Genomic DNA, 23,718 nt, shown 5'->3' with positions numbered 1-23,718 from the left:
TTGAGTGATTTCGGAGGAGGGTGTAGCCAACCTCCTGTAGAAAATGCTGTAATTGGATTTCTGCAGCCAGGAGAATGCGGCGCTCCTCTCAGGAATGCGTATGGAGGCCGCGAGTCATTGGCGACGGGGAGCCGGCCAGCGACCTCCTACACCAGTGACTACATCCACGTACCGGTACCTCATCTTAAGATGCATTTAGTCTAAATATGTGTGTGGATTATGTCATCACGCTAATCAGACGTGGATGATTGCCTCATTTCGATACAGTCAATTTGAATAAAGCACAGTGTTTCCCCTAGGTTTACAGCTTGGGGGGGGAACACCGACACAAAGACTTAAAGGAATCATGGCGTTCATGTGTTTCTTTTAATGACAGCAGTCAATATAACAACTGAACAATTATTTGAACTGCACATTGAACGAAACATCGGACAGCTGTGGGCTCAAATGATGCCTGAAATGACATGCATCATCAGCATTGAAGAGCCGACCAGGTTATTGATCAGATCAGAAGAGAATAAACTATTTGTGGTTTCCTCTCACAACTGCAGGTTTATGCTGTCTGCATATTTAACAGAAGATTCCTAAAACCAAAAGGAAAACTGAAATAATCTCCTATTTATTCTCTATATACTGTATTTTATCTATCTATCTATTTATTTATCAAAACCTGTCATCCGGTGGTGACTGGACTTCAGCTGCTTGTGGTGGTGGGGGGGGGGGTTGGTGTGCAGCACTTGGGCTCTTTTCTGTACTTGGACCCGGAGCAGGAGAGCTACGCCTGCTGCCAGAGCGAGTGTTGCCATCTTCACCACATGGGAGCGTTTAAAAAAAAAAAAAAAAAAAAAAAAGTAAACGCAGATATTGTTGTCTGCTTTTCAGGTGGTTGACGTGAAGCAGCAACGTCAGCGTTCTATCAGACGTTCACACTGAGCCCAGGCAGCAGCCTGCTACACAACACAAGAGTCACAACGACTGGCCCAGATGGCTACCCAATAGAATGCTTTTAAAACTTTCGCTAAGAAATTATCCCCAATTCTACGAGACATGTTTTTTAGATTCTTTGTCCCGTGGGTCGCTGCCACAGACACTGACTGAGGCATCAATCATTCTCCTTCTTAAGCCAGGGAAAGACAACACAGACTGTGGCTCGTACCGACCCATCAGGGTGTCGGACCGAAGTCTTACTTTTGGTATTGTGACGACACTAACGCAATAACTAGTCTCCTTCCTGTCTTAACCTACGGACAGGAACACACACCTTGTTGAAGGAGCATGCAGTATAACTATGTAAACCCTACTGAAGGCCATTTATTGTATATTTATAAAAGTGTGTGAATATATTCATTCTGATCCATATCCAACGCTTTATGCAAAAAAAACCCACTCCATATCCCCCATCAGAATGTATACAACATGCCGTTAATCAGTGTAAATCATTCTGGATCCGTCGGGGCGTTCTGTGCGTCCCTGGCCCGACCGCTGTCATGATTTATATTTATGCTGCGGCTCATTATTAGTTCTGAAGCCACCCTTCAATCCGACAAGCGTTCAACCTACCAACCCGGTGGTGACGGAGTGTCAGTATCTGTTCCGACTTTGTGCACCGTCTTGCCGGTGAGCCCTGTCGTACCGCATCACGACTGCTTGCATGGTAAGTTTTTTTTTTTTGGCGGTGCGTTGGGCGTGTGCGCCGGTGAGCTGCTGATGGAAAGAAAACACCGTGTCAACCGCCGCGGGGCTTATTACTGCTGATCGATATTGGCTCGCGGGCCGTTTCTTCGCTGCTGACAGCTCGGAGGATGCTATCTGGGTTGTGTCATGCCTCAGTCAGGTAATGGGGGCAGAGGGAAACATGCATGCACACACACACACACACACACACACACACACACACACACACACACACACACACAGGGGGTTTAAATGCAACATAAGACATGTAGGGATGTGTGTGTGTGTGTGTGTTGAGTGTGAGAGAGAGGACCAAATTTGATTGATTGACACATCTGTAGTCGAGGTTGAAGCTCCTGAAGCTCCTGAAACTGTATTGCAGCAATTTTAAATTCAGTGCGTCTCACCTGCAGTTGCTGACAGGCGTTCATCAGAACCCGTGAACATGGTTGTTGATATAACGGCAACCCGTGTCAACAATCTGCAGAACTCACGGGGTTGCTTAAGAAGCAGCTTCATCATACATTACAAAACGTTTCCACAAAAAAAAAACCCCAAAAAAACGTGTTTTCATGCGAGGTTATCTTTTGCATGGCAAATAACATGGTCTAAGAATGATTTTTGACACGTCACATTAATGTACATGATTGTTATTGATCTCACAGGCCGCGCTTAAGGCTCGATTCCCCTTTTCTCATATCACACTTGATTAAACTATGCAGTGATATTGATACAACATACAGAATGCAATTTTCTACCCAGAATCGCAAACAATATTGGCCGTCAATGTCAAGGAACAAATGGAAAATGTTGACCAGGGTAGTAAGTGATACTGATTGGGGGCATTAGCGCACCGTTTGGAAATATGATCCAGGCAATTCAGGAGGAAAGTCCATTATCCACGAGGACAAAATATGTGAGAAATATTACTTTGGCAGGACAGATGAATGGCGTCGTTAGCTTTTATTTCAGATGTTCTTTTCAGAATTTCCCTCCGCGACATTCATCATCAACACGCATTACAATTGTAAAGGCCCTCAACCTCTTAATATGTCCTAACGAGCTGCTGAATCACTGGCACACCTCATGCAAAAAACCTGCAGGAGAGCCATCCTTTCACATTACTTTGCGCTTGACGGTGAATCACTACGGCGGCACATTTCCACATGAATTCAGGGGAGAAGATCACGTCATTAATACACAGAATCCACACGTTTTAACCGCAGTGTCTTTACCGGCATTTCGACCGATATTCTGTGTAAACGTACCATCGAACCACTGTTGTAACAATCGGGTCGAGGGGGTTATGCTGATATAGGGTGCATCCGTGTGCTACGTGTTCCCCGTCCACACGTCAGAAAATCAGTCACTGCTTCAGACGTGCTCCGCGGAGGTCACGGATAGATCAACGAGATTATTGTTTGCCTCTCAGACGGTGCGCGTTGTCCCGACTCGCTCAGCTGTGTGCCACTGAATAGACCTCCGCTCAGGACGGGCGCAAAGCAATCACCTTACAAAGCCTGTGATTTTTGGAGTCGCCCGTTAATTTACCCGCCGGTTTTGCAGTCGGTCCAAGCTGAAGTATTTTACAACGGCGGCTGTAATCACCGTAGTGTGTAAACAGGTTTTGCTGCTTTTATACAGGCCCTCTTCAGGTTTTCATGCATTTTACAGTTAAGCATTTAAACTGAACTATATTTAACAGCGTGTAACACGGTATCGCCAGCAGGGCCGGTAAATTTCATGCGGTCGGGTGATAGAATCCGTCTTTGTCGGGCCTGGTGCATACGTCTTGTTGAAACGTCTTTTATGTCCTTCTTATAGGTCCTCATTGAAAGATTAAATTGCGGGCTCCACGTCGGTAATAAATCTCAGCCAGGTGTGTGGGGTGGGACTGAGAGGAAGAGCCATCAATAAAGAGAGGGATGGTCTTTCCTTGTCAGCCAGGAAGCCGAGGAATAAACAAGTTGTGGGAGAAAACAGGGCTGCCCTTTCTGGCAAAAGTGGTTTATTGACTTGTATTTAAATGAGCGACCTTTTGTCTGCAAGCGTGTGAAAGGGGGCATTGGAGCATGCCATCACATGCTCTGTATGGCAGTAAAGGGTACTGAGACTTTTCCCCCTTTCTGTTTCCAAAGTGTGACTGTCTAAACTGATTGGATTTGTCTTTAACCTTCAGTGCATGTGCTGTTATGTATAATTTGTAGGGATGGGTATTGTTAGGATTTTATCGGCTCTTTTCGTTGCTCCTTTTCTGTACGCTTCTTGATCAATACTCTTGTTGGTTTCTTTTTTATTTACTAAATAAGTGCGTAAACATATTATTTAAAGTAATAACAACAGCAAAGCCACTATACAGACTCAATGAAATCTCACCGAAAGAACCCCCACCGGTCGTAAGTGCTCATTATATTTGCCATGGGCAAGAAATGACAAGCACAATTCCTTAAGTGAAATGTGAATTGCCAAATTACTTTAATTCTAGAGACAATATGTCAAACGGCAATTTATGGCCATTATGTTTCAAATGGAGAGTGCCTTGATGCTAGGAATGAATGGTGAGAAATAGCTGGTGAACTGAGCAGAGAGTTCAGTAGAGAGCGAGATGAGGCGGCTTGGCTTTATGTCCACACGCACCACTAATGGCAGATTTTTCTTGCAGATAATCACTGCTCAGCATAGGAAAGGCCTCAGCATTATCTAATTGTGAGCGCACAGGGTTGTTACATTTACCCCCTTAAGCCTTCTGGGCTTTAATTGCTAATCTGCAATAATGTGGCTGTTGTCACCAGGAGATTGTTCCGCAGCAGGCGGGCTCGTGTTCAACGTGAAACGGTTGCGCTCAAAGTGAGTTCTATTAATAAATACGTTCCTGTGGGTCTTTATTTATATCTTTTAGAAAACGGTAGAGGAAGACGGTCATGAATTTATGATTGTTTTTTCTCGCGGTTTATTTATTGTTAATGGCTGTTGGAGGTACGGTGTTGACCTAGACTGTGTGTGGGAGTGTATATAAGTGGACCTGCTCACCCCGACGTCACCCATTGGTGTGTGTGTGGACGGTGTGGACGGTGAACGCCCCTGAGTTACACTGATAAAAGTGGCGTAAAACCATATGATTCTTGGTATCATTCTTTATTCTTTATTGGTGGTATCATGCCCCCCTTTTGTTGCAGTACTACTGCAATTACATTTGATTCACTCGAACTTTCTAGTTGCATTTCCCCCCCCCGGAGGACTCTTAATGCCTCTCGAGACTCTGGAGACACTGTGGCTCAGGAAAAAAACAAAATGCAGCGACCACCTTTCTTAACGACTGCAGTTCAGTTGCCCTTGAGCAAGGCCCCCGGAGCAGTTGCTTCCTTATTAATGGATGCAGGAGGGACTAGTAGCGCTAAACACCACACTGTATCTTTTCATGACCTTATTTGCACCTCGGGGAGCAAAGAGGGCAATTAAGTAAGCAGTGCAAGTAGCAGCTCTGTCTGAGGCCTGACTGTAGGTTTCCACCTCAATTTAACTGACCAAGAAGCAAGAATATATATATATATATATATATATATATATATATATATATATATATATATATATATATATAAACTCTGGCATAAATATTAAGATTTAGTATTGTCTGTGTCAAATGAATATATTACGGCTTGTTGTTGTTGTTTTTTTTTTTGCAGTTTTATTCCTCAAATTGGGTCGCATTCATTAAATAGTATAAAAGCCAGAGTCTAAATTCATTCCCTTTATTTTGTAGTCTTACCATACCACCAAAAACAAGTGGAAATGCAGTCACGGCATATTTTTCTCTTGGTGTCGCAGAAGAAAAGAAATGTTGCTTTGCTTGCACTCATTAATCTGAAATAGACCACAGCCGGGAAAGATGGATGTTAAGGACTCCTTCCCTGCTCAGGACTAATCTCCTGTACCTCTACCTCATGTGATTGCAACATGAGATGATGGTGCACATAAATACATCGTGGATGTATGTTTTAATAACATGCAATCGTAATAATTCATTCAATATGCTGGTGTTGGCCGATTGCAGATATATCAGTATTGTTGTCATGCAATACAAATTCAGTAGAGAAATGTCTCCTTTACATCAAGGAGCACTGATGAGATATGTCTCTCTGGCAAAATGTAAAACCAAAGCAGAGAATCCTTATCAAGATAGTTTGTTTTCTGAATGTTTACTTTCATTACAAATGAAACTTCAGATTATCGTTGGGGATACTTTTTCAGTTGATCAACTAATCAATTTATTATTAATATCTAGCATTGACTGGACTCTGAGCTTAAATCCCAAATCAATGCAATTACGATGCCCGGGTGGTGATTCGAATATGTATTGCAATATTTAGTGTTTTGGCGATTTTGCAAATATTGCGGTTTCATACGGATTTATTTGCAATTTTTGTTTTGACTACTTTTTTGTAGACCATGGGAAATAAAAGTTGAATCAAACTCTTCTAGAGACTTTTTCAATGTGGAAAATCTCCAAATTGATACAGTAAAAGTGTGTAAGCAATGTGTTTCTATACTACCTCAAGTATTCACACATGTAGCCATTTCAAGTCAAAAGTCACACGTCTATCCTTCCGCTAACTCCATCGCTAGCTCGTCCCCGTCAGCTCTGTTCTGTATCGTCTATTGTCAGCTCGGTCAGGACGGTTTTAATGAATGTAAGTACATCAGCGCTCTCACCTCCACTTAGTTTATCTCGAGACTGATACGACGTCCTCTTACTCAAAGATCGCCCTACCTTTCGCAGAGATAGTTAGCGTTATGTTAGGTACGGTGATGACGATGCACAACATGGGCCTGAATACTCTCTGGCTGTTGACGGGTTCAGTGCAGACTCAGACTCGGATGAGTATGTTTTGAAATTTGAATGAAAAGAAAACAATCAGGCATTCACGACGACAACCGAACGTTATCGTGTCGTCTTCGAACATCTGCCGTCACTCCAAGCAACCGCTGGCGCATCCAGGCGCCAGTTAATGGGCGAACCATTTGATCCGTAACACCGGTCCTCTGAAGCTCCACTCATTACCTTGTTGTCCCCCTCCTCCCTTCCTCTCTCGGTGGTTGTCTTGTGTTCTGTATGATGTCAGCGCTGACATCATACAGGACACAAGTGTGTTGCTCTTTTAACAGTGATGCAGTTAAAAATAAAGACTAGAGATGCACCTGTGGAGCTAAGATTAGCAGAGTACGTACGTTAGCATATCTGTGCTGCGCTAGCCTCTGAAGGCATACTGAATGTATGCTGCTTTTGTTTTTGATAATAATAATAATAATAATGGTGAATAAATACCTACTCAGCTTTACAGCAACAGTGTCTTGGTCACCTGGTGATCTGTAGCTTTAGCTCCTGACAACCTGAATATATCCTTCAAACGACTATTGTTTACCCTTCTGTCTGCTTCTCTGTGAAATCGCCTTTTCTGTTACCCCAAAATTTGACCCTAGATAGCATGTAATCGGTGAGTGCAGTTAGTGACAGTGTGGGCTCCATGTTAGCTCTGACAGCTTGACAGAGTAGCAGCAAGGGGCGGGGCTTCGGGAATGGTCAATTTACAGCACGGCTCCAGGCTAACTCTTTTCCCCACCTTCCAAGAGAGTTCCGAAAAATAATTCCAACCATCCTGAAGCCGGTACAAACTATCACAAGTTCTAGATGTTTTCTTTCTGGCTCTGTTATTGTCATCAATGGCTATTTGCATAATCTACGTAAAAAAAAACAAGTTCAAATAGCAAATACATGATTGCATTTTTAATAATGCGACCTCCTTTTAACATTAGCTCATAGCCCAGTTGTAAGCAGGACTGTGCTTGGGGGAACCCCAGGCTTTCTGCAGACGAGCCGGTCTCTGCGTTTACTCTGAGCAGAATGCATGGACGTGAATTACAATATCACAAGTGTCTGATTAATAAGTGTGTTCTTAAGGTTGTTGCTCCATGACTTACTTCAGACAGCAGCCATCTGGTGTGCTAATTAACTGACAAATGAGAACCAAAGAGTGAAATAGTCACATAACTTTCATTTCAAGCAAACCAACCATAACTGAGCAAAACACTCAGCAAAACACAGGCATGGTTGGAAAGAGCTAACATTCATTAACGCTCAAAGAAAGAAAGGTGTCGAGGGGAAAAGTGAGTTCTTTCTAAAATCCAGTCACTGAAGGAAATGCATGCCGACACCTAAGAAATAATCCTAAAAATAATTTTGATAATTTCTCATTCCTATGGTTGGTCAGCAGTCGCTTGAGCCACTGTAGCGTCAACTCTCTGCAGGCCACTGAACAGAAATGGTGTTTACACTCTAGAGTGAATACATTATCACAATAAGGCATTGATGTATTATAGCACGGGCATTCATTGCACGGAGACTCACGCTCCATTAGAGTTCATTTATGTGCCTTGAAAGCCAAACTGTTGCCCTCACAAGCCTCTGTGACAGTACTTGATAACTCCTTGGAAGACTTTCATCGCTAACAGCCTGCTCTCCCAGTCTCCAGGCATTCTGTTTTAAACTTGTGTCCCGGTAAAGCGACAATCATTTCGGAGCAGAAGCCCTTCCCTTAAGGTTGTCCCGACAAAAGGTCCGAGGATCTCATCTTCAAATGCTTTTCATATGGCAAAAAGAATCAGTCAATTATTTTGAAGCAGTGCAGCAGCCCAGGATTAAGTGATTTAGGAGGGCAGCAGACAGCGGCTCTTAGCCTCAGAGACTTCCACAAACAGCATGGCTTGTCAGGGCTGATTGCAGCGGCACTGGGGCAGATAAGTCAGTCTTACCATTATCCTATGTAAGCCAGGAGTGCCAAATTACAACTTTAGCCTTAAACCCCAACAGAGTTTACTCATGAATGTGTTAAGCCACAGCAGAGACCAAAAAAAAATTAAAAAATCGCTAAAAAAAACCAAGATGGCCGAGGTTTGAGTGGGGACAGAAAAAAAAGTGTGTCTGACGGGATGTATATCTCAGTCTGGATTCAGTTCAGGCTATCGGCCCTCTGCGCCGTCTTTTTTATTGCTGTCAGCATATCCCCAGGCTCATAACTGTGATGTTTCTGACAGCTTTACAACGGCCGTAATTTCAATTTATTTCTACCGGGCACATCGATTCTCTCGCCACTTCAATGTCATGTTTAGTCCGACATAGAAATGAACGCACAGCTTTCATTAGCATGTATAGATTTTCCTCCAAAGCCTGAGACGGCTTCTGTCTTAAAACACTAACAAACGGGGACAGCTTTACAACGAGAGCATTATTAGATTAAAAGAGTCCAGGCTGAGTTCCAGGGGCCGGGTGAGGCAACAGTTGCCATCAGAGTTGGTGCAGTGTGAATGTATTAGTACGTTATTTTGTTGCGAAAGACAAAGACAACCTTTGCCCAAATGATTGTGACACAGTGGATGTATACAAGTATAAGATATAAATAAACATATTGTGGTATTTTATGTAGTTGATATTGCCCATCTGAAGCCAAAGTAGTTCAAACGCCATATATTAGAGTGCTTTTCTGTTCCTTTTCTTCTGTTTTATCGCCCTCACATTCTATCGCGCCCTCCATTTACCACCAATTCAATTTCTCCCGAGCTCCTTACTGTGTGATTTATGACTTCTCCTGCACCATAAAAAGCTGAAAAAAAAAAAAATAAGGCTTTTTACCTTGCCCACGTACTGCGGGTCTGACCCCATGTACTCCTCCAGTACAAAGAACTGGTTCCACACCCAGCCCCTTTTGACCCGTTGAAATCCAGCCGCCCCATTCCTCATCGGGCCCAGCGAGCCTCTGGCGTGCTCCCGCCCCGGCCTGCTCCGTCCCAGTGCCGGCGGAGGTGGACGTAAAGAAGAGACGGAGCCTTCGTCGACGAGAATCCAAAGGAACAGCAGCAGGCAGTTCCTTGTTAGCATTGGCGATCTGTGAGGTTCAGGTCATCAAGTTAAAGTCCACTGACGAGAGCTGAGCCACGCTGAAACGACTTGTGCGGGTGGGTGTGGGGGGGATGGGTGAGCTGGTGCCCAAAAAAAAAAGCAGGATCCCACTCAGAGAGATATGGAGCTCATCACCTGAAGGAAACAGAACAAATACGTAGTTAGAACGTTAGCTGTTTGCCCTTTACCTTCATTACCTACTGTGCAGGCAGAGCAGGGCCGCCTTTCAATCAGAGGGTCGGTGGTTCGATCCCCGGCTCCTGCCTCCGCTGGTCTCTCGTCAATGTGTCCTTGAGCAAGACACTTAACCCCTAAATGTCTCCCGTAGCTGCATCTACAGTGTGTAGATAGATGCTGAATTGTAAGTCGCTTTGGATAAAATGCTAAATGACTGTAATGTAATGTATATTAATGATGTTATCACTCTGATTACAGTCCCAATAGTACACACATATAGTTCTTGTGGTTGTTGTTCATACCATTGACTCATAGTATTTGCTTTACTTTTCATCTGCTCAATGATGAATTGTTCAGTATAAACCGCTTTTAGTGTTTATGGCAAAAGTGATCAACTGCACAGAATCTTTCCTCGACAAATGGTTTTGATATAATATGCTCATATATTCAAGTAGTCCGCTCACAGTCTTCAGTTTGGGTCTTTTCATATGTGACATATGGTTAAAAAAAAAAAAACATTTTCAAAAATACAGTAGGCTATTGATATTCCAAAATCTCTTTTTCTACTTTGCTCCCTTGATACTTTGCCTCGCAGTAACCCGTCAAATCACGACTGTGAAAGGAGTCATTTTCTCTCACTGTAAAAAAAAAAGAAGAAGAAGAAAACACCTCAATGTGCACAGGGGGAGAAAAAAGCACCTGTGGTTGAAGGATTGATAATGCTTGGCTACACAACGCCTTGCTCCGTGCCACTAACCGGGTGAGCGAGGAACCCCTGGCAAAAAGGCTCGCCGTTCATCTGCATGCACCACCCCGCGCTGCAGTGACACCGAGCCAGCGGGGGGGGGGGGGGGGGGGGGGGGGGGGGGGGGGGGAAACAGGAGCGCCTCGCCCCCCGAGTGAGCTCCTGTCACGAGGACACGGCACAACAACTGGCAGCGGGCCAATAAACAGCCAAGCATTATTTCTTATTCATGTAAATAAATATACTAATGTCAATTAGATGGTTTTCTGTATGAGAAATAGGCCTAAAGGAAAACAACAAAAAAGTAGTTATAATAATTTTCTGCTTGGAGTGATTCATTTGACTGGTACAGACGCGGCCTCTATAAGTGGTTTCCGCTGTACTGGAGTTCTCAATCATAAACACAAGTGTACTAGACAGGTCTCTGGGATTTATCCTCTAATTAGCCAGATTACTCGTCTCTGCAGTGACTTTATTTTCGCCGTCAATTATCGGCCACCGCACAACTGTGCCGCAGACCTGTCGGCGTTACCGCAGTTCCTTGATTGGCCCGGAGAGGTCGAAAGTCATATATTATTTAACGGCGCTTTGATGAGAGGGAGCTGAGGAGCTTTTCTGTTTTCGGGCCTCACAAACCTCGCCCTGGTGCTTTTAATCACGCCCGACAGAAAGCCCCTGTGAGCGAACCCTTCTCAAACGAAAACACACAAATGTGCGGTTGTTCCCATCAGACGCAGTAGCATGATGCATTGGCAGTTGGTGCATCAAAGTGACGTGCGTACTGTACGGGACGCCGGTGCAACGCGGCGTGCTCGCAGTGATTCCTTTAAGACGCTTTTCTCTCCGACATCACTCCGGCGAGGAGCACAACAGACTTTGACAACCGGCGGCCACGGGAGATTGTCTCGGTTGCCGCGGCGTGTCATTTGTCAGACACGCGTTCCATGAAAGAGGCAACTCATACAGAAGATTACTAATATATAATCCAGCTCACAGACAAGCATATTTAATTTGTTTTCTTCCATTTGTGCTTTGTTCTAGTCGGCACATAGCTCAGCTGAAGTACCGACGGGCTTGTGAGAGATGGATGTCGCATGTCATGCCGTTGAGTCTGATTCGGGACGCATGAGTGAAGCGCGATTGAGACGGGGGGGGGGGGGGGAACAAAAAACAGAATATATTCAGAAAGTTTGGAAACGCCTCACTTGTTTATGCTGCAGATTTCAATTTTAGAACAAATACAAGTAGATCAAGTTGATTGTCTAAAACAGACCATTTGTTACTTCAGAGTAGTGACAGAATACAGTGCAGCCATTGTTCTTGAACACAAACCGATAGGGACTGCAGGTGCTATATAACCTGTCATATTCGTAGTGCGTGTACGCGCATTTATTACAACAGCAATAAGGTGAGAAACAGGATTACGAAAGTCGATAATTAGGTTGTTCTACACATTGCGACCCTTGGAAGCTTGTGTGCAGATTCCTCTCAGCTAATAAACTGCTGAATCTACACATCGCGTTAAGTTGTTTACCTGTACTGCCTTGTTGCAGGACAGGCAGCGCAATTTTTTATCATTAAAAGGCCTTAAGTGTGATCTCTTAATTAACCGTCATTCATTACACAGACTAATGCGCGGAGACGTATTACAGAAAGACAAAGACGTATTACAGACATAAGCTCATTTGTGAAGCCTCATTCATTATTGAGCAAACAACTGCTGCACTGTTGCTGTTCACAGCATTGTTTTTCGAGCCACACGACCGTATCAACACCCGGGCGCTCGGCTCTGGCCTTGTCATGAGACGCTTTAATTGCGCCGAAAAACAAGAGAAGGGAGCCCACAAATGGTTGGAATGAAGAAGGGAGCTAATGGTTTCCACACCTGGTTTATTGTTCCTCTCTCCCTCCTGATGCACTTATACGCCGTAGAGTAATGGAAGACAGCGTGCCTCTAATTTCATAACCGGGGCCTCATTGACATCATTGTCTTTTGATTAATTATCCTGACTTGGAACATCGTCTTCAGAGGGAGATTACTTCAACAAGGTTAGCCGCGCACCTAGATCCATTTATTCTCTCTGTCACCGCACTATCTTAAAAGTCAGAACTGATCTGCAAAGTCCCCCCCCCCCCCCCCCCCCCCCACACACACACACACACACACACACACACACACACACACACACACACCTCCCTGTGCAAAATTGGCAGGAACTGTCTTGACACGGGTCAGACATGCCTCTCCCGCAGGTCACTCCTCATTTAGCGCCGACATAATGGAAAATGACTGTTCCCGTAATTCCTGCAAAAAAAAAAAAAAAAAAAAAAAAAAATCCCGCCTCTGCCGCTGCACGGCCGTGGGAGGACTCCATGCATATTGTATGAGATGAGTTCATTAGCATGTGTCGGGGCTCCGGTTTGCGAGCCTTTGACCCGCGCGTCTACTTCAGACAACGCGGCGCAGTGGGCTGACAGCGTTCTTCACACGTCACCTTCAACAACCGGAGAGCATATGGCCGGCCGATCTGCCGGAGCGAATCGCCGCCCCGCGAGAGACTCCCGCCGAAAGTTAGCAGTCGTCAAGGCTGCCGTAAACATGACAAACAAATAAGTGGGCATCGACTTCTGGAATGGAGCGGAGCGATGAGTCACCTGGATCAAGTTCTTGTTTTGCATGCTCTTTAATTTCCTGATGGATGTGTGTGTGTGTGTGTGTGGGCAGGGATGTTCCTTTTGTGATTTAGTTTTAGTGATTCACCTTTTGGAGTACAAGCCTTTTAATAGAGTTTGTGAATGTTGAACTGCAATATTGAATTTTAATGAAAAATCATGTGTAACTCATCACTTTGCTTGTCGGTTTATAGAGCCATATTTCACGCTATACTTATTCTTAGATATTTGTTGATCAATGTTGGTGAATGCCAATTATTTAAACACCGCACTTATAGTAATTTTCTTTTATGAAATTGGACTATGTGACACATTTATTACTAAATATTTTAACAAATTGTGTTTCTTCTAAATTCCGAAAATTGCACGACTCCAGAAGTGTCTGTTGTATGATCCCTGTGTTTGCATTCACATATGTTATGGCTGGCATAAACACCACCTAAGGCATACATTTCTGTCAATTAAAAGAAGAAAAGCAGAAACCGACTACAGGCGTTCATGTTTCTCTGCGCATGCATCAACGGAGCCGATCGTATTGTTTTTGTACCTGATTGTAATAGCGGTGAAGGCTCCAATTATTATTATTATAACAGATGTGTCGAGGTCAGCGCTGTCACCACAATGATCACAACAGTGACCGGAATTGAACTACGCTCTCATGAGAAAATATGTTGCGGCTGATGAGACGGAGGGAAACAAAAGGTGTTCGTCAATCAGGGAAATCACTGTGAAGACATTGCTTTCTTCTTTTTTTTTTTGCACAGCTCAGGCCAAAGAAGACTGTAATATCATTTGGAGCCCTTCGGGGAAAGAGTGGGAGGAGAGAAGTGTAGGTGGAAGCAATGTAATGAAAATGGGAGTAACAACACAGCTGGCCAGTCGAGCTAAATGATCAAAGAACTCCTCATGCGTAGGTTATAGCGCAACCAAAGTAATAGCCAATGAAACGGCTTCGTCAGTTACTCGGATACAGTTACGACCAAGTTTGGCCTCGACCCTTCTGTTGGCTCGGCAAAACAAGAGAGGAACGAGCTGTTTTATCCCCGTCCAGGTGTGAAACAATGACGCCGGTGGAGATGCAAAGCACTGCGGTCGATGCTTGGCTGTTGTTTCGTTCTCTTGAAGGTATTCTTTGGAGAGATGCTCGGAGACCAGCCTGGTGCACAACGCTGCGAGCAGCGCAAGGTTCCCTGAACAATGGAAACATTAATATGATGTGATGAGTTGTCTTCCCGGCTTCTCCTTGCGTCCCACGCACATTATGTTTGGGGAGAGCCGAGCGATGCCTTCCACTCACATTATGTCCGGCCAGTTGTTAAACTCGGTGGTGGATGTGACATACTGTGGGCACTAATAACAGCAATATTGTGAGATTTTACTGAGATAGTCGCCCCTCAGTGTGTCAGTTATACAACTCCAATTCATATATAATAATAATGATGTTCCCACCCAAACCTTAAAAAAAAAAAAGTGGTTTTGTACTTATTTAGGTTTTGTACTTTTTTCGTCCATACCTTGTGCGGCTTGGTTTACAAACTACAGGCTTGTTGTACACCAGCAAAACACTAGGAATGAACTGCCTTGCAGAAAAAAACTGAAAACAGCCATAAATAAAAAGCTTTTAAAGGAATGCCACTATTGAATGGCATTATTAACTTTTTTTTGAACCATAGATTTGTCCCGATGAAGAGCACTTCTATTTTTCATTGAGTTCATTAGAAGACTAAGACAGTAAGCCAAAGCACATTCTTTTAATAGTGACAAATAGCAACTACTCCTGTTGCCAAGGCTATTTCTGTGATGAATGTGCCTTTTTTTGAAATTGCTGTGTCGACGAAACCGAGCTTGGAAAGAGACTTTGCAGAGGGCTTCAGTCGTGTTTTGTTTTTTTTACACATTTTAATATTGGAAAATGTTGGACTACGGATATGTGTTCAGTGGCAAATTGTATCTACTTTAGAAATATAATGCACAGACATTTAATCACCACTTATTGGGTTTTGAAGATTGTCAAGAGCGGTATAGAAAAACATCAAAACAAGCAACAAAAAAAACACATTTAAATAAAAGAAAAAAAACATAAAAAAGAGGAAACATTACACAGAATTTATCACATACGTTAAAAGCTGTTGACACAGTAATCCTTAACATGAACAATTCACTAATCCAATCAAACGACAGGTTGCTAGATCTTCTGAAAAGGTCCCTCTCTGTTTGACAGTGGGTCTTATTTTCTCTCCATTAAACTGAACATTTAGGCGGCAGCTTCTCATTCCTGGCTGGCGCCGATCATCTCTTTTGCTGATTTGAAGGATTTTAGGATACAGCTCAGCTTGTCGGTTGAAGAGCTCTCCGTAAGCTGGTGTCTGCTCTCAGTCTTGTGAGGGAAGAAGCTCCAGTCTGTCGCACCGTCGTACGACTACGAGACTTTTTGTAGATCGACCTACTCCCAACAGAGGGCTGTGATTTCTCTCATTGATCTACGTAGGGTAGCAACATACTTCCCAGCTTCAAAACATGGTTGGGACATTCCAGAAGCCAACCCGTAGGTTAGCTGTGGTGTTCAGGGCCCACTTCCTCACGTCACCCACTTCATTGGAGTTGGTCATGCGAGTTTGGGGCTTATTTGGGCCTTCCCATTCAGGAGTGGAGGTTTCTTTTGTTGCCTTCTCCGTTACATTTAGCAGTATGAGGTCGCTAACTCCACGCTAACCACTGTGCATTACTGGCTACCACAGGGGGGTGGTTAGTCCTCTCCCTTACCAGTGTTTCCCATTTGAAAATGTGGATGCTGGTGGCCTGCCAAAGTCTGTTTTTATGTCGCCATAGTTCCATAATGAACTGAAAATATGTTTGCGGTTCTCACCGGCCGTGCCAGCTTCACAGCACCCTAAAATAATGCAAGGACATCCCCAGGTTTAGGAACTACTCGTGCTGCAGTGCCCATTCAAAAGCCCCTGTTAGCATTCCTGCTTAAAGCTTTCTGGAGCACCGCTCGTCTTAAAAAATCGACACGCTTCCTCTGGTCCGGAGCAGAACGCCTGCCGTGACGTTAGCCGCGCGCCCCGGCTGTGCTTTAAGTCTACGTGTCATTTGGGTGCAAAAGCTTACAGGAACGTCGAACGCAAAGTGTGAGGAGGATCGGATGAAAGGCTGTCTAGAAAATCGAAGGACGGACGGGGACTCGGAGACGTTGATGTGCACAGTGTGCACAATGGAAATATTGTGACGAGTGACTGTCAGGTAGCAGAGCCTGGCAATGAAAGCAAACCAGGACAAGGTTAGGTTTGTCACAGCAGCAGCACAAAAGGTGTCAACTTGTCTCTCTCTATATAAATATAAATATAAATATATATATATATATATATTTCTATGACATGTCTGTCACTCAATCACCGCTATATTTTACAAAAGTGTTTACCTAAACCCAAACCAATTAAGTGCATATTCTGCATCAGCAGAAATCAACAGGGGTGTGTGTGTGTGTGTGTGTGTGTGTGTGTGTGTGTGTGTGTGTGTGTGTGTGTGTGTGTGTGTGTGTGTGTGTGTGTGTGTGTGTGTGTGTGTGTGTGTGTGTGTGTGTGTGTGTGTGTGGTTTATTCATCTTCATAGCAGTCGAACCCACAAACGGTGAAGTGTGAAAACAAGTCTTTGGGGCTGCTGTGGCTCAGAGGTAGAGCGGCTTGTCCACTAATGAGAAGATCAGCAGTTAGATCCCCGGCTCCTCCCTTCGGTGTGTGTGTGTGTGTGTGTGTGTGTGTGTGTGTGTGTGTGTGTGTGTGTGAATGTTGACATGTAGTGTAAAGCGCTTTTGAGTGCTCGGAAGGCAATAAAAGCGCTGTATAAATGCAAGTCCATTCATCATATTCCTTTTCCTTTATCCTGATAATCCAGTGCTCGGCTATCTTCTGTCGTGTCTTCGACGTCTGACGTTTTGACAGATACAAGTATTCAGAGTCGGGAGGCACGCCCGATCTCATTCAAGGAGCAGCGAAAGGCGGGCAAGCCGGAGATGAAATGAAGCAGCCCTGTAGCCCCAAGGATGGAGCTCCATCGGTAGAGCTCCATCGGTGCACCAGGACACAGCTGTCATCCGGGCAGACCGTTCTGGAGCATGGAGAGCTACCACGAGTCTCTGACCTGTGACTTCTGCTGCTTACACCTGCTCTGTGGAGGCTCTTCTCTCCTGTCTCACTTGGTACTCTTTGGCCTCATCCTTGTGTGTGTGTTTTTTTTTTTACATAACCTATTGAATGTCCGACTTGTTTTCGACCAGATGCTGCTTGGTGAACGCCCAACAGAAGCAGCAGTGCAGCAGCAGCAGCAGCAGCAGCAGCGTCGGTCCTCCGCGTCGCTGCTCGGTCACGGTCGCTGCTCCGCGGTCGTCCAGCAGCGCTCGCGGCTCTAAAACGAGTCCCGTGTAAACAGCCGGTTAGACACACCGTGCCGAAAGCAGCTGATGGACAAATCCGTTGTTTCCAGAATCCAACTTGTGACCCTGAGAAGTCGGTTTCAGTCACAAATCGATTGGATACTGAAAAGCCACTTTTCAGAGGCCATGTTGGCTTTTTCCTTTTTAAATGCGTGTTCCTGCAGGGTGAGAAACGCTCTTTTCTGGCATGCTGCTGCAGCCCTGCGTTACCTCTTGTTACAATATTTCCATCAATCTCTGATTTAGGAAAGACGGACTAGATCGTCGACTGACAGGAAATGGCTCCATCAATTCAATTTTCTTAGGAAGCCTGCATATCATTGAGCACATGCGCTCCCTGAGACGCTATATTACCTTGAATATACTCCAGTGGTGATGAAAAATGAATCAGCCGCGTGTCCCACTGAACGAAGGTTGCCTCTCCGTTAGTCGCTGAACTTTTCCCCCCCCCCTGAAGATGCGGAAGGCTGAGCTGCAGAGACAAAAAGTGGCCCGAGGCGGTAAAGAAGCAGCACACTGACTCAGCTCTCCCCAGCGTGAACGCGTCTGGATCCCCTGCCAGCAGAGTCTATGATGCAACAGATATGGCTCCAATGAAAGGTTGTGATTAAAAAAGGAAACATCAACTTCAGATGGGCACCCAGGATCTGAATTATGGATTTTTTTTTTCTCTGTTAGATGCTGTGGATAATCTGTGACATATTCCGAAAAAAAAAGGAATAAAAGCCTGAAGGTAGAACGGCTGTAAAGCGATGCCTGCTTCCTGTTGTTTGACTGGGAGCTGCCGCTGTTCTCTGATCTGAACTTAATGAATGTACATTACAATAAAAGCAGTGAACGTGGAGAACCTGTAGCCACTCGGCTTGACTGTGAACGCGGCAGCCATATTGACGGGAGGGAGAATGGTGATGGTAGTGTGCGGGGTGTGCGCCGCAGACTCGCATGGCGCTGCTTTCGGTGTGAACTAAGAAAAGACAAACTCCCAGGCTGCATTGCGATACCCCGTTGCTTTGTTGCAGAGTGTGTCATTAGGCTTGTCCGACGGCGTTGCCAACTATTGACAGAGGAGGTGATGGGAGGACAAGCAGATTATAACAAGACGGACTGCATTGAGCAAGTGGTACAGCACCTGTTCTTTTCTAGGTGGAAAAAGGGAAAGAAATGATGTGTAATCAGCAGGCATTGTCTCTGCAAAGCAAAAAACAAAAGTAATGGTCTCCAAAAACACAGGCTTTTGTCATTTGTCCTGTAGTTTTCAGTCAGTTCTGGGGACTCCCTAAGAAGCCCCCCCCCCCCCAAGAACTACGTACCTTAAAGGGCTTTTATCTCTGTTTGCAACTGCACCACTAATAGGGAAGGCTGAGGCGGCTCGCACACGTCTCCAGCTGGGAGATCGGCAAGCGGTGAGCTCGCTTCCTTCGCTGCAAGCTCTCTTAGCTTTTTTTTTTTTCAGGAATATCAGAATAAATAAGCAACGTACGTTGTTTCGTGCCACAACCACGACAACACGGGCAAAACAGCCTGCACACAAGGACTGCTTTTTGTGGTTTCATTTGGAATCGGCTTCTTCCGCTCAGTGGCTGTGCTTGGTGCTAATGAGTTAGCCTTTAACTGACGTGCATCAGAAGCGGCACTGCCGTGGTTATTTTAACCCAAACGACGATCTTTTCCTTTCCCAAAAGTGATTTCACGATCTTTTGCTTCAAACTGTGTTAACTGTGAAGACTGAAGGTTGTTTTAAACAGACTGCATGCATGTAACAGGCAGGAAATTGACACCTTTTTGCAGGAAACGAGAAGTAACTTTTCCTAAGACGAGGAATGCGTTGGACCAGGTAACGCTGCTATTTCTCAGACACTGTTTTATTCGCAGCAGCAGCTTGTCGCAGACAAAATACTGAGTCAGCAAGCCTACAGTCGACGGCACAGAAACGCACCCTGTCCATTCACGTCTGTGGAGATAGCAAGCGACGCAGTAAGCGCTCAGCTGTTTTTGTTGGCTGCCGGTGGACCTACCGTCACAATAAAGCCTCGTATTGAGCCAACATAGTGCTGACTCAGCACAGTTAATCACTGTTGTCTTCATCAGATTATCCAAAAGGGACATTTTCCGTATTTGTAATTACTCCCCAAGTCTTTCGCTGTGTATTTTTTTTTGGGGGGGTATTTTCCTTTTGTGACCTTCATCATTCATCGAGTCTTTTCACGAGAAAACAATTGATGAAGCGCCTCTTTAATCACAACGCGATCCGCTTGTGCCCATTACAGCTGTTGTCTTCTTCTAATTACCCCGATCTAATAAGTGCATTTGCTTGCTGTGACAGACATACATCCCAAACTATTATGACTGCCATTATCCGGCCGCAGCGTTTCTCAGCCAACGCGTTTCCCATTTTCGCTTAATTAGACATTGCTAAATGTTAACAGATAAAGCTTGGGCGAGCAAGTCAGCCTGCGTTCAGATTAACAGCCCGGCTGAGCAGATGGCAATAAATTAGATATGAGAGCGAGAGAGAGAGAGAGAGAGGGAGTGAATGGGCAGTGGCCTAAACAATTACTGAATACCTGTTTAATGGTAGCAGGAAAGAAAAGCTGCCATGTTCGCTCTCGTGGCATATTTGAAAGTGTCAGTCTGTGTTTTAATCAACAATTATCAGCTTTATGAGCCGTTCCACCTCACACCATCCCCCGCCTCCTGTTATTGTGCTTCTCAATCGGTTGCTCCGGGTTACCTACTTGAAACCGAAGCTATTATTCATGGCTTCTTTGATATTCCGCCTGGTATTCAACATTTAGATCAAAAGGTTGTTTTTTTTTTTTCTTCTTTTCTCTGCGATTACTCGCATGTCACAAAAAAAAAAAAAAAACAACCCAATGAAACCCTCTCCTGAGGTCGGTGAAGTGGAAAAAGAATCTCGCAAGCATGCGCTGAATAGAGTCGCTCAGCTGTTCATTTTAAGCACCTCGCAAGTAAATGAATGGCGAGCTCCTCAACGCGGTCGTTAACTGAAGCTAACGTCTTCACCTCTGCAGTCCGCTGAATGCTAATGGCTTGTGAAAGCACAGGGTCGGCCATTTGTGAGACTGGTGTTTACACATTAGAGAAACGAAGCTCCCTTTCTTCTACAGTGCAGCGCGGAGGGAACAGCACAGCATGGAGCCACGCCGCGCTGCCTCATAAAGTTCTCTCTTAACTCGGGGAAAAAAAAAGAAGTTACGGCTCAATACATTTTCAACCGACTTGTGTTCACTTGTGCTTCTTTTGTTGTTGTTGTTCCTGTTGTTTACATTCTCCCCACCGAGGTAATGAGTGCAGCGGAAGGAGGAACTCCCAGACGATGAACTCATAATGTGATTATTCGAGGCGGCTCTTACGTGTAGGAGCTCGCTGAAGCTTAATTAAGTGCTGTGGAAAACAATGCACTGTTAACAAACAATGTGGGGCTCATGAATATGACAATCGGCACACGGTGCGGTGTGTGGCAAGTACCTGAGATACAGTCGAGTCATCATTTCTAATGGCTCCGTTATATGGTTTGAACGTGGTGTTCTTGTTTCTTGTGTGGACATGATGTGTCGAGGGTAAGGTAGCAGAAAGAATGATGGAAAGGACCCGACATCACAACCTGGCATTGGTATTACTCCCTTTTAAGAATCAGTGGAACCTGACCTGAGGTGGAGCCAACGATGGCAGTGAGGAGATTTAATGCATAATACACCCTGTTACAGCCAAAGTCGTCTAAAAAAATAAGCGGGGCGCACGTTGGCAACGGAAGTGGTGCTTTGCTCCAGACCACCCAGACGAGTTATCAACCTTTAAAACATTAAATTAAAACTGTCTGGTTGTTGCATGTTCCGTTGTCAGAATGGATATTCCAACAGCAGACGGGAATGTTCTACAGAACTCCCGACCAGGATCACGACTTCCAGGTTGGACGGCTCAAACTAAACAGGAGACCCAAAAGTAAAAGGAAACGTCGGTCAAGTGGGTCGACGGTGTCGCGCTCTTTTCCTCAACCCCGACTAAGTGGTTCTGTTCCCTCAACCTGACCTCCTGTGGAGTTTATTTTGAAAAGACGCTGTGCGTGCAGCGAGCGTGTGTCGCTTACACTGGAGGTGAATGAAGAGCGTCATAGTTTGAAGGCTGCATTAATTACTGCATTGGTGTGAGAATGTGACAGGTGTTTAGGTTAAATGAGTGACCTCGTTAACCGGTGACTGTAAGCTGAATGCTGGTTGCTCGTAGCAACTTAGGTAAATGGTTGATGTAGACGTAAACACAGATGTTTAAAATGTGTTTGTGTGTTTTCAACACCGTCACTATAGGCTACAGTGGAGTCACCAGTTAACACGGTCACTCGTTTATCTGGAACACCGGCTGGCTTCTATGGCTGCAAGCTGTTAAATGCGTTGAAACGTAACTGGAAGAACCTGATGACTTTCACCCTCGTACTTTTTTGACTCGTGTAACATTTCGCTCTCGGTTTCTCCAGCAAATACACACCTACCTATATCCGGCCACTTCCTAATGTATCCCCACTAGTAGCCACTTTGTTCAGGTTGCATTGCTGATCTTTGGTGCTTAATGCTCTTGCATAGCTGGATAAACTGTTGCACTCCGCCGTACTTCCAAGCCGTGTGCGTCCTTGTTTAGAAACGGTCTCTGTACAGTAGTCGCTGCATATTCATGCGTGGTCATGTTTCCTACACAATGAATAACTATGATTTAGCTGTTGTTGATTTAATTGTGACAGATCCCTATCTTTTCATACAGAATCACAGTGTTTAACTTTACAGTTTCATTCAGAATACAACATTAGCCTCTTTTTTTTTTTTTTTTTTCCGGAACAAGATTCATCACCATGGTTTTTTTTCTATTACCACAGTAATCTAAATGCAAATTTGAACTGTCCCTTTTTCCACCAGGATGATGCTTCTGGCACAGCATATGCACTCGAATAGAGACGTGTGTCTCCCCCCCCCTTTTTATTCCACCTCTACGTGGGAATTTAATCTTGAATGAAGACTGCTTATCACGTCGACAAATTGTAAAAGAAGAGATGCCACTAATTGAACCAAAAAATAATGCCTTGCAGTTAAATTCTGACATTGCTCGTCTGCACATACGGAGCTAGACGCAGTCAGCTGTGTCAAACTACAGGCTGTCTATGAGGAGACCATCTTTGAAGAGGGGGATGTTGTACTAAGATAACCATATTATGGATCCATTGTGGTAGTACTCCTCGATGATCCAGATTTTTTATGTAATCAACGTATGGCTCACACGTCTAGTCCTTGTTCAACGTAATAAATCGGGGACATGCTGCCTTTACCGTCTGTACCTAAATGGAAGCTTTGCAGAGTTTCACCCTCTGAAGGTGTGTCAGCCTAGTGACTTTCTTTGCACTGGGAATGGGGCAATGCACACTATACACACTGCACACACATTGTTGATGCCACAGCTATCCTGTATGCACCGATAAGGAATTGGTGGCAGTGAAAGGCTCCATCATTCCTGCCTTCCTGCCATTAATTTGTCCCTGCATGGATATGGTCCTGAGTGACACCCGGCGAAGTCGCTTCCCCCTATCTCCGCTCTTCCTCGGCAGCCGGAACGTGCCTGTCCTCGTGTAACTTTAGACCCACGTGTCGGCGGTCTGATACCGAGAATCTTCCTCTGCACGTCGCTGCTTCGGGCATTTGCCGCTCGATTGAACTCCGTCAGCGCGGTCGGGGACGCCTGCTGTGGCCTTGTTTATCACCTCCTATTCATTAGGCCGTCCAATATCTCCACCCACATCGTTCACCTACTCACTGTCCAGGCAACATTCATAGGGATGCACCGATATCAGGTGTCTGGTCCCATACTGTGCTCATATAAAACTAATATCTCTTTTAGCTAACAGCACTGTTAAAGTGCAAACAAAGCTCTGTTTCTATCAGGAAAACATCAAGTTAAATGTTAAAATGTCAGCAACATGTATATTTATTTGAATTTAAGTCATTGGTAGAGTTGCAACTGTATTACTAAATACTCGTACCGGTACTTGGAATTGGCAAGTACCCA

General features: G+C 44.7%; 1 protein-coding gene across 1 annotated transcript in view; it reads right to left on the bottom strand.

Moving 5' to 3' along the window:
* The window catches only part of LOC137872026 (cadherin-12-like), a 92,911-nt gene that overhangs the window by 47,608 nt on the left and 21,585 nt on the right, over positions 1-23,718 (bottom strand). Inside the window, exon 2 of the mRNA XM_068710221.1 lies at positions 9,359-9,760. Coding sequence (XP_068566322.1) covers positions 9,359-9,604 — 246 coding nt within the window. The 5' untranslated portion in view covers positions 9,605-9,760. The remainder of the gene's footprint in view (positions 1-9,358; positions 9,761-23,718) is intronic.

The sequence above is a fragment of the Cebidichthys violaceus genome, unplaced genomic scaffold (assembly GCF_023349555.1).
Source record: "Cebidichthys violaceus isolate CVI_PGR_0920_01 unplaced genomic scaffold, fCebVio1.0.p SCAF_15, whole genome shotgun sequence".
Taxonomy (NCBI): Eukaryota; Metazoa; Chordata; class Actinopteri; order Perciformes; family Stichaeidae; genus Cebidichthys; species Cebidichthys violaceus.
Note: the sequence above shows the minus strand (reverse complement) of the source record. Positions and strands in the feature narration are given on the sequence as shown.